Consider the following 15,096-nt stretch of genomic DNA (forward strand, 5'->3'; position numbering starts at 1 on the left):
ATCGAGGATGGCCCAATGCTTTGGGATCCTACACCCGCTTGGGAGACCTGGAGGAGGTACCTGGCTCCTGGCTCCAGATGGGCACAGCACCGACCCGTTGCGCTCACTTAGAGAGTGAATCATCGGACAGAAGATCTTCCTCTCTATCTCTCCTCTCTGTATATCTGACTTTGTAATAAATAAATAAATAAATAAATAAATCATAAAAAAAAAAAGGAAAAGAAGAACGCTAGAAGTTAGGAGGCATTTCGAGGTTCCTAGGAACAGTGGTCCTACTATGTGAAATCAGCCCTACAAATCAGTCCCAGAGGACAAGAAACAGCACATTCTCTACTCTCTCATCCATGTGGAACACAAACAAAGAGTCTCACTTTTCATTAGAAAGAGATTCTGGTTTTCTATTGGCCCCTGGGATCATACCCTCAAAGGAAGGTTTGTGTAAGTCAAGCAGAGTTAAAAAGCTCAGTTCAAGATATAACAACTACAGTTTACAGCAGGATCAAGAAAGAAACCACTTGTCAGAAGAACCTGACAATCTCTAGTGTTTCCTCTTCCAGCAACAGGGGCAGACAGTGAAAACCAGAGGGGCTATTGCCATCTTCCACTGCATATGAGGCAAACATCCCTAAAGAATGACGTGAGCTAGTTGGGACAAAAGCTAAACAGGAAGAGGTTCGAGACATTTAAGAAAAGGGATTGGGGAGCCCGGCGCTGCAGCCTAGTGGCGAAAATCCTGGCCTTGCACGCCGCCGGGCCCAGATCCTAAGTTTTTAACGTATTTATTTATCTGAAAGGCAGAGAGAGAGAGAGAGAGAGCATCTTTCATTCAAAGTTCATTCTTCCAGTGTTCAGAGTTCCCAGGTCTGGGAACTCACTCCAGACCTCTCACGTGGGTGGCTAAGCTCTGCCTGAGCTCTGAGTGCTGTCACCCAGGGTCTACACCGGTGGCAAACTAGAGTCAGGAGCCAGAGTCAAGAATTGAACCCAGTCTGATGTGGAATGCAAAAACATGTGCCACTAGGCGTTTTTAACACCCTCTCATTCTGTCAGGGGCTCTGCACTGGAATTAAGACACGAGTCCTGGTTCCCTGAGTTCTGTTTCTGTCCCCAGATAGTCACGTGGTGTTATTACGCTTTCTTTCCAAAGACCCATGAGCAAGTAAACACTAGCTTCTCAAAGATAAGTGAGCTGCTGGAGCTCAGAGAACTTCAATTGAATAAAATTCCACCTTGTCAGAATGCATATGTTCTGGAAGGGCTCCTCAGAGTATCACAGGGTACATTCAGTTCAAATAGAGAGGTTTCCAAGAATCTAGAAGAACACAATTCTATGCGAAAAAGAACACGGTTCCAACCTGTGTGTTCTCTTCTCTGACAGAATCAGCAACACGTCTCAGCAAATGTCTTTATCTCATTCTGTTCTGATCCTCAAACCCCAAATTACCGGGCATGCTCCTGAATGCAATCTCTAAGTAACTTTATTCTCTTCTCATTTTTTTTTTCTTCTTCATTTATTCTTAAGGTTGAGTTATAGGGAGAAAAAGAGAGACAAAGAGAGGAAAGCTTGCATTTGCTGGTTCACACCTCAAAGGCCACGGGGACTAGTTGGGGCTGAGCCAGTACAAAACCAGAAGCCCAGAGCTTCTTCCGGGTCCTCAGCATGGATACCGGGGTCCAAGGACTTGGGACCTGGACTTCTGCTGTTTTCCTACGCACATTAACAGGGAGCTGGATAGGAGGTGGAGCAGCTGCGACTCAAAACATTGCATACCAATGCCTTTTCCTCCATTCTATACTTTTGTTCCCTTTATCCAAGGTGCGTTCTTTGATATTTGGTCCAGACAAGTATCTGTTTTGTGTCGAAAAGAAACCAAGAGTTTGTTTAATGAGGAAAGAAAGAAACGAAGAGAGGGAGGGGAGGGAGGGGAGGGGAGGGAGGGAGGGGAGGGGAGGGAGGGGAGGGAGGGGAGGGAGGGGAGGGAGTGGAGGGAGGGGAGGGAGGGGAGGGGAGGGAGGGAGGGGAGGGGAGGGAGGGGAGGGAGGGAGGGGAGGGGAGGGAGGGGAGGGAGGGGAGGGGAGGGGAGGGAGGGGAGGGAGGGGAGGGAGGGGAGGGGAGGGGAGGGAGGGGAGGGGAGGGTAAGGAAAGGGAGGGGAAGGGAAGGGAAGAAAAAAAGAAGAAAGGAAGGTAATTAACAGGACCCGAAGTGCAACTGCCTGAGTTCCCAAACCCTACTAGGAAGTGCCCGATCAAGACCCAATCGTTTCTTTGCACGTGAGAAATCAGCCATGGGAAAGCGAACATTACATTTCACTTTTCCAGTTCAGAAACAACCAGGATCGCTGCCTCCTACCTTCCCAAGCTTTCGGATTCCAGCGAAAGGCTGGACAGTAACAAGTTACACAAGGAAGCCTGGTGATCAAAACAAGCTGGACCTGATGAATTCCAACACAGAGACTTGAGATGTTACAAGCGCGGGAGAGAAACAGGGGCGACTTGGAGGTCGGTGGGTGGCAGCCCCGCCCCCTGGCCACCGCCCTGCTCCTGGAGTGGCCAATGCTTCTTGCAGAAAACCACAGAATGTACGAACAGTGGGGGATCGTCTTCCTGGCTTGAAAGATAGACTCACTCCTCCTTGAGGTGAATGCGGAAAGAGATCTTTGCGAGTACAGTTTTAGATACCAGTTCTGAGAATTTTATAATAGGACACACACCGTTACAAATATTTTAAGGGAATGGCTGTGTTATTCTCATTAGAAACATGAAAAAAAAATGAATACCTGCTGAATGTACTGATGATTGTATTTCAGTACTATCTGACTCTTAAAATTTGATCTAAATAAAATTACTAAGTAATTTAAAAAAAAACTAAGGAGTAGGCCTGCAATGGGAAAAAATTTTTTCACCCGAAAAAATGGCAAAACACATCATTTACTTGTTTGTGTCTTACACACCGATCAGCGGCAGGACCATTCTGCCAGTGTTTCCACTGGGATGATGACTTAAGAAAGTCAGAACTGGTTTCTCTTAAAGGAAATTCTTAAATTCCATGGATTACACCAGCAGAGGCCCGGGTCAGGGAACAGTTTACAGTCCCAGCTCAGCCACTGCTGGCTGCAACACTTGAACAAGTTAACCTGGCCCTGTGCAAAGATGTCCCCAAGCTTTATTTTCCTCTTGCTTTGATTTTCACAGGGTTTTTTTGTGTGTGTGTGAGGGTTTGATGATACCACTTATTTAAGTAATAACACAGTGATAGGTTCTAATGCTAACACGTGTGCATGAATCCGCTCTTCTAAACGCAACTCTTCCTCCCAAAAATGCAATACTTGTAAAAGGAAAACAAAAATCTGAGACAGAAATAGCCTAGAGGCACCTGTTGGTGTTCCAGCTGCTGCATTTTCTGATCCAGCTGCCTGCTCACAGCCTGGGAAACCAGAGGGGGATAGTCCAGGTCTTTGGGCCCCTGCACCCGCATAGGAGATCTGGAAGAAGCTCCTGGCTCCCTGCTTCGGACTGGCGCAGCTCAGGCTGTTGCCTTCATTTGGGGAGTGAACCAGTGGAAGGAGGTTTTCTCTCTCTCTCTCTGTAACTCTCACTTTGCAAGTAAATAAATGAAAGAAAGAGAGAGAGAAAGCGAGAAAGAAAGAGAGAAACCATCTATATTCACCACAGGGAACATTATATAACACACTGAACATACGGGTCCTTCTTGGTCATGTTCCGTCACACATTCTATTCCACAGAGTGTGTCTGGGGCAGAATCCCAGCACAGGAACAGAACGGAGAACTCTGGCTCCACCAGCCACTGGCATCGCTAAACCGAAAGAGACACTGGTGTCATCAGCTCTCTGACAACAGTGTCACCAAGGCAGTGCTGATGGGAAGAAGACAGGGCTGACCATGACAGCTACCATGTCTTTTTTTTTTTTAATTATTTATTTAATTACAAAGTCAAATATACAGAGAGGAAGATCTTCCGTCCGATGATTCACTCCCCAAGTGAGCCACAACGGCCGGTGCCCGCCGATCTGATGCCGGGAACCTGGAACCTCTTCCGGGTCTCCCACGCGGGCGCAGGGTCCCAGTGCATTGGGCCGTCCTCGACTGCTTTCCCAGGCCACAAGCAGGGAGCTGGATGGGGAAGTGGAGCTGCCAGGATTAGAACCGGCACCCATATGGGATCCCGGGGCTTTCAAGGCGAGGACTTTAGCCGCTAGGCCACGCCGCCGGGCCCAGCTACCATGTCTTGACCATTCGATTCTGAGCCAGGGACTGGCAGCATTTCCTAGCTGTCATTTCACTTAACCCTCTAAACAGACATGAGACACATGTGACATATAATGAAACCAGAGGTTTAGAGAAGTTAAGCCGCACGTCCACCATCACACAGCTAGCAGGGCCAGCCTGCTAGTACAACTGATTCCACCTGGGGCTTTCATGCTCCACTCCAAGCTACAACAATCCCACACTTTCTTGCAAGACTGCCTGTGCGGTGAGGCTGAGTCCAGTTACTGCTTGTTCACACAGCTCAGCCCCACCCAAGCCCGCAGTCCCTAGCATCCTTTGCACTCCCACATCCTGACCCCAAATCCACAGTATAGAGAAGTGGCCATGACAGGCGGCAAACCTGCCAGTACCTTCTGCCTGATACACCCCATGTTCCCCCACGCCAAGTTCCCCCTCCACCATGAAACTCAAGAAAGAAAAAGAAATCCCCTGACACACTTTGTGGCTCTTGCACTGTTGCCTTTAGGCCTTCAACGTGAACATACAAGACACAGCAATAATTAAACTCACGTTGCAGATGAAGAGATGGGTCAGGCCAGCGAGGTGGTTTGCTAGCAGCTACACAGCAAGTGAAAGTAAGAACTTGGATCTGGGACCCCCTTCGCAGGCCCTGGACGCTAACTCCTCACAGCTCAAACTTGTTGTCACCAGCAGCCCCAAGCAGGTGCAACGAGCCTTGCCCAACTAACAGAGAACCTAGCGGGGCTGACCCTTCGGCCTGAACGTCACGTTACCTTTTAACTAAATGGTTTGGACTTCTCCCAGCAAAACCAAAATGCTCCCCAATCCTTGCCAGCAGTTTCAGTGGAAGGAAAATGACAGCTGAAGCACCTGTCCTGGGAACCTGAGCAGTAAACCAGTGCCTCCATCCAGTCTGCGATTCCGGTTGTGAAATGATGCTGAGTGGGGACCCCTGAGATCTTAGCTACTTGCCAGGGGACTCTAAATCCAAAATGCCAGCCGCAGGCATTTCTGCTTGTCGACTGAAACGGAGCACAATTTTAAAAATTGCTTTTTTCCACTTCACAGCTCTCCTGGCTCAGGAATTAAAAATACCAATGTCACAGGAGCCAAACTTTTTTTTTTCCCCTGGAATAATAAACCAAGACGGGGAAAAGAATCTTGCTTTGGACAACAGAAGCCTTGAAGCGGCTGCCTCAAAGTCAAATTCTGACTGTAGCCTCTTTCTTCTTTCCCTTCTGGGCTTCCCGAGGGGGAAAAGCAGTCTGAGAACCCGCTTGAGGATGCTCGCCTCGAATCCCCCAGGCCACCTGTCAGAGTTCCGAGGTCTGCGAGGGCGAGGTGCGGATGGTGGTTTGCTGAGCCGGGAGCGCGGGTCGTTGCCGGCTGCAGGGCTCCACCGCCGCAGCCTTGGAGCCCCTGGTGCCCTTCGGAGCTCAGGTGCGCCCTGCCGCGGACTCGCAGGGAGTGCGCAGCTATAGAGCCCGGGCGCGGCGCTCTGCCAGCCGGGCGCGGCTTACCTGTTGATCTTGAGCGCAAAGGCGCGGCGCTCTGCGCTCGGCAGCGTGGCCATGGCGGCCGGCGGCTCGGTGCCCTCTAGGGTCGCGGGGTGCGGAGAGCTGGCGCCCGGCGCGCTGCAGAGCCTCTGCAGAGCATGCCGAAGAGGGCGCCAGCCTCATCTGTCAGTTAAAGCTGGAAACTTCCGCATTTCCACCTTCTGCACTGAAACCACCCCGGGGGAGGGCTCACGCTCCGGGCTGCAGCGCTCGGCCCAGACACCGGCCAGCCTGGCACGCTTGCAGCGGCGGGCGGGGAGGGTGTGGACAGCGCGCAGCTGCCCTCCGGATCCTGCGGCTGACGATGCGCTTTTCCCGTGGCTCCGATCTCGGGCAGGGAGAACGACCGGCTGACCCGACGCGACCACGGAGAGCAGGCCGGAAACTCCATCTGCCCGGAGAGGCCAGGGAAGCGGCAAACAGGGCGGGGGGAGGGAGCCCGCGCCTTCCGCCAGCCGCGCAAAGTTGGCGAGGTCGGGAAGCCAACCCTGGCATTCTTTAGGCCAGGCTTTGGGGGAAGGTTGACACTGTTCCTGGCAGAGAGCGGAGTTTCAAAACTGACCAAATCTCGGAGGATACAAATTAACCTTTTGACAGAGATATGCTCATCACCTTTGCTAGAACGCCTTGGAAAAGTAAAACGGATCCATCCAAGAAAAGTAAAATCTTTTTTCCCCCACCCTGGAAGAAATGTGGTTTTTTTGTTTTGTTTTGTTTTTCTTTTCTGGGGAAACACGACATTCAACATTACTATAACTCAAGAATTGCGCATCCCTGTCTCACTTTCAGGCTGACAGTTCTTCCAAAAAGCCCAACCCCAATTCAAGACAGAAAAGTCCCTTCAGTGACCATCATAGAAAAAAGCTGTTTTCTTTCATGTTGGGTTGCTGCAAAGCCTCATGGTACTGGAGAGCTTTCTTTGTCAACTTGGTCTTGAAAAAAATACCGAAGCAGTGTGTTTCGGACTCAAAGCTACTCTCTTGCTGTGGCACTAACCCCAAGCGGCTATGTAGTGCTGGAGATGATGGGAATATCATCGGAGAGGGCTGGATGTGCGAATGTACACTGTTTTTTCGAGATAGCACAGAGAAAGATCACGAGCAATGTCGCATACACGATCTTATGTGGATTGCACGTTAAAATACTTCGGAATACTTTGAGTAAAAGAAAAACCTATGTTACTAAAAGTGATTTCACCCGTTTGCTTTTTCACTTTGGACGATGTGGCTCTCCAGAAAGAAAATGTAAAATGATGTATACGATTCACCTTTACGAGCAGGACTGAGCTGTTTCGGCTGCAAACGCCTGCCGGGATTAGAACCAGCGGCCCTATGGGATTAAGGCGAGGACCTTAGCCACATAGGCCACGCTGCCAAGCCCGCCCACTATTGTTCTTGTATCTGGGGATACAGCAGGTTAGTGGAGCAACTGCAGGTCTGGTTAGGTAACTTAGTGCCCCGCCCCAGGCGCAATGCCTTTAAGCATAGAAAATAAAACACGTCAGTTATGTTGCACAGACTCCAAAAAGCAGATCCAATGCAGTGTTTTCAGTTCACTGTGTACGACTTTACAAATTCTCCCAAGTATCTTTACTATGCTGGAATTTAAGAATAAACATTTGGATAGAAAAATACTGAAAAAAAAAAATTCTGCGAGTACTTGTTTGAATGGGGGCGCAAATAAGTAATTCCCAAGAGACTTTTCTGGCGGTCTGGAGTCCACTCTGCAGGAAGGCGACCTTTTCAAAGGGCTTCTCTGAGTTTCTGATTGATTATGACATATACTCCAAAGGAGAACAAACAGGCTGTTTTATAAGAACGAGGGAATCTCACATTTTCAGAACTGGTAGTGAAGCAAAGCTCCGGGTAGATGCTGGTGGTGGTGGTGGGGGGTGCTCCTAGAATCTTCCATCATTCCGCAGATCAACACAGAACCCAGCCCCAGCCATACAAGTTTGGCCACTGCCGCCATCCTCCCGGCTCTTAACCCTGTGATGCTTAGCAATAACTCAGATATTCTCAGCGGTCTTGTCACAGTCCACTGGGAATATGTTAGCCGTGGATGCGGTCATATGACAATTAGCAAGCTGCAAACTCTCTCAGACGCCGTCGCAAAAAAAAAAAAAAAAAAAAAAAAAAAAAAATAGCCAGACAGCTGCGTTCTTCCACATTCGCACCGCCTCCTTGGTTGCCTTGCACAAGGCTTTGCATCCTCATCACCCTTTGTCCAAAAGGACTCTGGGATGCTGTGGGATGCCTCTCCCCTTCCACAGCTGGTGACCCCTGCAGCGTCTGCCTTCCTCTGTCTCTGTGTGTTTTTATGATTTTCTTTATGAACTCTCTTTTGTCAGAGTCCACTTTTCTTTACTCCAGGAAGCGCCAATCTCATTCTTGCAGCTTAACTATTTGATGTAATGAACGATCAAATAGTGGGTAAGCCACCACTTGTGACCCTAGCTGGGTGCCGGCTTCAGCCTTGGCTGCTGCACTTCTGATCTAGCTTCCTGTTAACGAGCCTAGGAAAACCACGGAAGATGGCCCCAGGTGCTTGGGACTCTGCCACCCACAGGGGAAACCTGAATGGATCTCCAGGCTCCTGGCTTCAGCATGACCCAGCTTGGGCTGTTGTGGCAGTTAGGAGATCTCTTTCTCCATCTTTCTCCACTTTATCTAACTCTGTGTTTTTGCATAAATAAATACGTCTTTAAAAAGAAAAAGAACTTTATATCAGGCACTGTCCCAAATCTTCTACAAATATTAATTGGTAGCAATGATTAAGTAATAACATCATCCCTACTTTGCATCTGAAGGAAACTGACAAGACAAAGAGAGGGAGACACACACACACAGAGAAAGATACCTTCCATCTGCTGGTTCACTCCCCATTAGGCCACAATAGCCAGGGCTGGGTCCAGTTGAAGCCAAGAACTCCACTTAGTTCTCCCACATATGTGACAGGAGCCCTAGCACTGGGGCCATCTTCTGTTGCATTCCCAGACACATTCGCAGGAAGCTGAACTGAAAGCAGAAAAGCAGGAGCTCAAAACCATTCTCCAATCTGGTATGCTGCTGCTAAGATTTTTGTTTGGGGCCCAGCACCATGGCCTAACAGCTAAAGTCCTCGCCTTGAACACCCCGGGATCCCATATGGGTGCCGGTTCTAATCCCGGCAGCTCCTCTTCCCATCCAGCTCCCTGCTTGTGGCCTGGAAAAGCAGTGGAGGACGGCCCAATGCCCTGGGATCCTGCACCTGCATGGGAGTCCTGGAGGAAGCTCCTGGCTCCTGGCTTCGGAACGGCACAGCACCGGTCATTGTGGTCACTTGGGGAGTGAATCATTGGACGGAAGATCTTCCTCTCTGTCTCTCCTTCTGTCTGTATATCTGACTTTGCAATAAAAATAAATAAATCTTAAAAAAAAAAAAGATTTTTGTTTGATCCACTGCTCCAACTCTAGTGCTTGGAATGCCTGGCACATGGTAGATGCTTAATAAACAATGGAGAAATAAATGAATAACTGATTCAATACTGAACACAGAGCAGACATCAGTAAATATTTGTTACGGATAATTTGAATGGGAATTTTATGTGTCATTCAGAAGAAAGAGCTTCGCTTTTTATTCTCTTGAGTTTTTTGGTTTTTTTTTTCAATGTTCCAACTTGTTTTGAATTGATTTCTTGAGTTGAAATAGCAAAGCATCCTGTAGGTTATTTCTAGCAGTTATGTAACATTTAAAATTTATTTTTTGCTTCTTTGAAAGAAAGTGACAGAGAACCCTTATCCAATGGTTCACTTACCACATGCTAGTGGCCTGAGCCAGGACCTGGGAACTCAATCCAGGTCACTAGGTGGGCGATTGGAACCCGGTGACTTGAGCCATCGTGGCTACCTCCCAGGGTTTGCACTGGTAAAACTGTGGAATCAGAGATCAGAGCTAGTGCGTAACCCAAGCAGGTGGGATAGGGGCATCTTAACCACTATCCTGCAGCATTTATTATCATGATTTGTTTGAAAATTGGACAAAAGAGAGCAAGTGTTCAGGAGAGAGACTTACATGCAAAGATTTGGCTGTATTGAAAGCCAGTCACTGTTGAGACATTAGAATTTGCAATTCCTTATTCGCTCCACTTCCTGGCTTCTTTTGTCGCGACAGGTATGTAAACATGAAAAGAATTGTAAAAGTTTCCTTTGAGTGTTATTATTGGGAGAAGGTGTGTAGGCTAGTGGGTAAGAAGTCTGCCCATCATACCACAGTGTGTGGATTTCATTCTGGGCCCCGGCTCTTGACTCTAGTTCCCTGCCATTGCAGACTCCGGGAGGAAGTGGTAAGGCTAAAGAACAGAGTTTCTTCAACTCATGTGGAAGCCCTGGCTGTGGGGAGCATTTGGGAAGTATACAAGTGCCTAGGAACTTACCCTGTCTCTATCTCTGTCTATCTCGTCTCTCTACTTTTAACTTGAAAAAATATATAGAGAGTTTGGCACCATAGCCTAGTGGTTAAAGTCCTCGCCGGGATCCCATTTGAGTGCTGGTTCGTATCTGAGCTGCTCCACTTCCCATCCAGCTCCTTGCTTGTGGGCTGGGAAAGCAGCAGAGGACAGCCTAGGGTTTTGGGACCCTGCACCCACATGGGAGATCCAGAGAAGCTCCTGGCTCCTGGCTTCGGATCAGCTTAGTTCTGGTTGTTGCAGCTGTTGGGGCATAAAACAGTAACTTGAAGATCCTCCTCTCTGTCTCTCCTTCTCTTTGCAAATCTGACTTTCCAATTAAAAAAAAAATCCTAAAAGAAAAAAATTGAAAAAATAAATCAGATTTTTAAAAAATTATCTTCATATTTTACATGTTTGCACTCACAATTATGTGGCCACCTTAATACATATAAGTATTGTATAGATTTGGACTGTATTCTAATATATAATGGTATGTCATATTCAATAGAAATATTAATATCATTGCATTTTATTTATTTTTGGTTTTCAAAAGACTTTATTTATTTGAAAAGCAGAGAGAATAAGCTCTTCCATTGCCCAGCTTCACTCCCAAAATGGCCATAATAGAGAGCTGGGCCAGGCTGAAGTCATGGCTTAGGAGACTCTTCTGGGTCTCCCCCACGGGTACATGTGCTCAACCACTTGGGCCATCTTATCCTACTCTCCCAGGCGTATTAGTGGGAGCCAGCTTGATCTGGATTCTAACTGGCACTGGTATGGGATGGCAGCTTTACCCACTATGCCATAATGCCAGCCCCATTATAACATTTTATAACTGTAAGGTTCAATTTCTCCTTCATTCCTCCAAGAATGTGTAAGTTTCTCCTCTATCATACAAAGGCATTCTATTCATTCCATAAGCATTCGCCAAGTGGCACTGTCCTAGGTGATGGCAATCCTTGTTTCCTGATTTGGCAGACCTCATGACCCAGGAATGAGGCATTCATAAAGAAGCAAAGAATAGGCCCACATGACAGTGCTGGGACATTGTGCTGTACCGAGCTTCAGGAGAGGGAGGAAGTGCCCACAGGAAATGATCTATGCTTGCGGAGAGGGCGATGGTAGAGAGACTGATATGGAGGAAGAATGACTTCACTGGGTGCTGAACCGCAGCTTCACCATGCAGAGAAGTGTGTCATCAGGGGGTTTGCTGGCAGAAGGGGCACCATGGGCAAGCACCAGAGCAGGCCAGGCCACGAGCCACCCAGGAATTAGGAGTATCACAGGAACCTGGGGGAACAGGGTGCAGTGGCAGAGGCTGGGCGGAAGGGTCCCATCGAGGAATTCCAACTTGGTCCCGTGGGCCATTGAGGGTCACCATTGGGAGATGATTGTTTCTGTGTGTAAGACAGTGGTTCTTGGGGGAGAGCCCCACCACCTGGCAGTTTGGGGACACGCGTGGGAGACATGCCAATTCCTCCTTCCTAAACCTGAGCACGCCTGCCGGGCACAAAGGAAGAACATGTAGTTCTGGGCCCAGCAGCGTGGCCTAGCTGCTAAAGTCCTCGCCTTGAACATGCTGGGATCCCATATGTGCGCCGGTTCTAATCCCGGCGGCTCCACTTCCCCTCCAGCTCCCTGCTTGTGGCCTGGGAAAGCAGTGGAGGACGGCCCAAAGCTTTGGGACCCTGCACCCGCGTGGGAGACCCTGAAGAGGTTCCTGGTTCCCGGCTTCGGATTGGCACAGCACCGGCCGTTGTGGCTCACTTGGGGAGTGAATCATCGGATGGAAGATCTTCCTCTCTGTCTCTCCTCCTCTCTGTATATCTGACTTTGTAATAAAAATAAATAAATCTTAAAAAAAAAAAAAAGAACATGTAGTTCTTTGCAGAACATTTGTAGGCGATATTCGCAAAGTCTTATTTCCTAGAGAACAGGGATTCTATGGGGACAAAACAGCAGGTGCTTGTCTGCTGTTCCGCTTACTTGCACCCCTCATTGCAGGCCCTATGGGTAATGCTTCCGTCGGACTTGCATCTGCCCCTGCGCTTCGCTCACAAGTGATCGCTTGACTTTCTCCTCCCTAAAGAAGGAACCACTCTCTAGTTCTTATGTCTGAACAAATAACCAGATATCCACAAAACGGAGACCTTCCCCCAGCAGTCCCCCCCCTCCCCACCCGTGTCTTCTTTGCCGACAATTAAAAGTTGGAATCTGATTCATGCTTAGAAGGAGTTCCTGGTGGGATTCCTTCTATTCCAGGCAGCTCCTGAAATCTCTCTAAGGAAAGAAATGATTTTGAAGACCCCTATGAGGCCTATCTGAAGAGGCTACGTCTTCCCATTCACTGACGTTGACCTTGCTGTTTATTAAGCTAGCAGTATTGGCCTCATTAACCTGCAAGAGAGACCCCTGCCCACCCCTGCTACCCTGCAGGCATAGGTTGCTGAAACAGCTCCTTCCAATTCCTCTTTCTGTTCTTAAGTCTCGTATGTGTGTTTGTCTTCCATGCTACAGCCACATTGTTACACAATTTATTTTGCATTTTACACTTACTGAACAGATTTCTTGTTATGTGTTGATATTGCTCCTGAACTTACGCTTGTTTTTTTTTTTTTAATCTCTTGACTTTATCTCAATGCCTTCACATCTTTATTTGGCTCATTTTTGTTGTTGGCGTGCACGGGTCTCCACCGGCTCTGTGGGATGAGACGGAGATGGGAAATACCTGTACTGACCCAGCATGTATTCCACCCCTTTCTTAGAATAACAACTACATTTTCCATGGGCAAGCATGCTTTTCTTCGTGTTCAGACAAGAGTTCAGACAACATTTGGAGCTGTCACATTGGAAACAACCTGGCGTGGCGGTGGCCTCTCCTACCAGCAGGATCAGGTGTCTGAACAGGAAAGAAAGCAGGGCTGTGAGGTAGAGTCAGACTTGAGAATAGACATGTGACCAGCCCCACCGGAGCACGCAGGGCATCTCAACTATGTGAACAAACAAAGCTAAGGCATTTCTTGTACAACAGGTAGTTTCTGTACACTGGGTATTGCCTGAGAACGCACTATTTCAGTTACCCTTCGTTTTCAAAAGTGCAAGGTAAGGACTGCCATCAACTCCCTTTTTGCAAAGGAAGATGCTGAGGCTCGTGCTCAAGGTTACATAGCTGCCAGTTATACGTCAGGATTAAAACACAGGAGCTAATCCATACAAATACTATACTACATTGCCTTTCACAAAGTGTTGGGTTTCCGACTTTTTATTTGGTTGTTTTGCTTTGCTTTAAGTAATGAGCCGCATAGAGACTCCACTGGCTGAGAAACGCACATTCATTGTTAAAGTAACAGGGTCAGCATTGTAACATAGCGGCTTATACTCGGCTTGTAATAGTGGCAACCCGTATGGACGCCAGTTGGAGGCCTGGCTACTTTGCTTTCTGCTCCAGCGCTCTGATAATATACCTGAAAAAGCAGAGAAAGATGGCCCAAGTAGTTGGACCCCTGAACCCACAAGGGAGGCCTGAACGGAGTTTTAGCCTCCTGCCTTTGACCTGGCTTGGTCATTGTGGCCGGGGGGTATGAATCAGTGGATGGAAGATTTCTCTTTTTCTCCCTATATTTCTGTACTTGGCACTTCAAATAGAGCAATTAATTCAAAAAAGATTTTAAAGTAACAGTATTGTGAGCAGTTAAACTCACTACTTACTTATCAATGTTCTATTGATTATATGAGAGTTCTGCAAAGAACTCATAGAAAATACATAACATGAAAAAACCGCATGGATTTCAAATGTTTGCACTGAAATGTAGTTATCTCTTAAGTCCATCTTTCCATGAATTTTTTGATGTAGCTTCACGTATTTCAGGATGTGTGTAACTATGCCCTTACCTGTGAGTAGGATTATGTGATGGTGAGTGTTTAAACTTTGAGTCAAAGCACTCGAACTCACATGCCAACTTTTTTGTTGCTAGTGCTGGACATTTTGAGGGCTACTTAATGTCTGTGTTCAACTTGTTTACTATAAAATAAGTTCCACTAAACTGTTACAAAGAGTAAATAATACAGGCACATATGTCATATACGTACATGACATGCCTTGATTTTCATGATTTTTGAATAGATTTATTTTTATTGGAAAGTCAGATTTACAGCGAGAAGGAGAGACTGAAAGAAAGGTCTTTAATTCACTGGTTCACTCTCCAAGTGGTTGCAATGGCTGGATCTGCGCCAATCTGAAGCCAGGAGCCAGGAGCTTCTTTTGGGTCTTTCAAGCAGGTGCAGGATTCCAGGACTTTTGGTCCATTCTCGACAGTTTTCCCAGACCACAAGCAGGGACCTGGATGGGAAGTGGAGCAGCCTGGATACGAACTGGCACCCATATGAGATCCCGGAGCATGCAAGGCGAGGGCTTGATACTGTATTGGGCCCCTTTATTTTCATTATTATATCCTGTATTCATTAACAATATCTTCAGCAACACGATATTGAAATTACAATAAAAATTGGCTAAAATATTTCAGTTTGTTCTTCTAAGGCAGCACAAGAAGATGGTTTAGACCTGGTTAAGAGATGCAGTAATGTCATAATGTATGACAGTTCTGTCTCTCCCTTCACTCTGCCATCCCAGCAAATTGGCTTTTGTAATAGCTCTTATAAAATCTAAGATTGATTTTTTTATTTGAAAAGCAGAACAAAATGTGAATAGAGAGAAATCTTCCATTTACTGGTTCACTCCCCAGATGCCTGCCAAATCCCAGGGCTGGACCAGACTGAAACCCTGATCCAGGAATTCCATTTGGGTCTCCCATCTTGGTATCTGTGGTCCAAGCCCTCAAGCCATCTTCTGTCCTCATGTGAGA

General features: G+C 47.4%; 1 protein-coding gene across 2 annotated transcripts in view; it reads right to left on the reverse strand.

Moving 5' to 3' along the window:
• DOCK8 (dedicator of cytokinesis 8) overlaps positions 1 to 5,963 on the reverse strand; it is a 165,521-nt gene extending 159,558 nt beyond the window's left edge. The window contains exon 1 of one of the 2 annotated variants that reach the window (XM_058657399.1): positions 5,770 to 5,963. In XM_058657399.1, coding sequence (XP_058513382.1) covers positions 5,770 to 5,928 — 159 coding nt within the window. In that variant the 5' untranslated portion in view covers positions 5,929 to 5,963. The remainder of the gene's footprint in view (positions 1 to 5,769) is intronic. The other variant, XM_058657401.1, reaches the window with a different exon arrangement.
• Positions 5,964 to 15,096: the final 9,133 nt, after the last annotated feature.

This window comes from Ochotona princeps, chromosome 31, assembly GCF_030435755.1.
Source record: "Ochotona princeps isolate mOchPri1 chromosome 31, mOchPri1.hap1, whole genome shotgun sequence".
Classification (NCBI taxonomy): Eukaryota; Metazoa; Chordata; class Mammalia; order Lagomorpha; family Ochotonidae; genus Ochotona; species Ochotona princeps.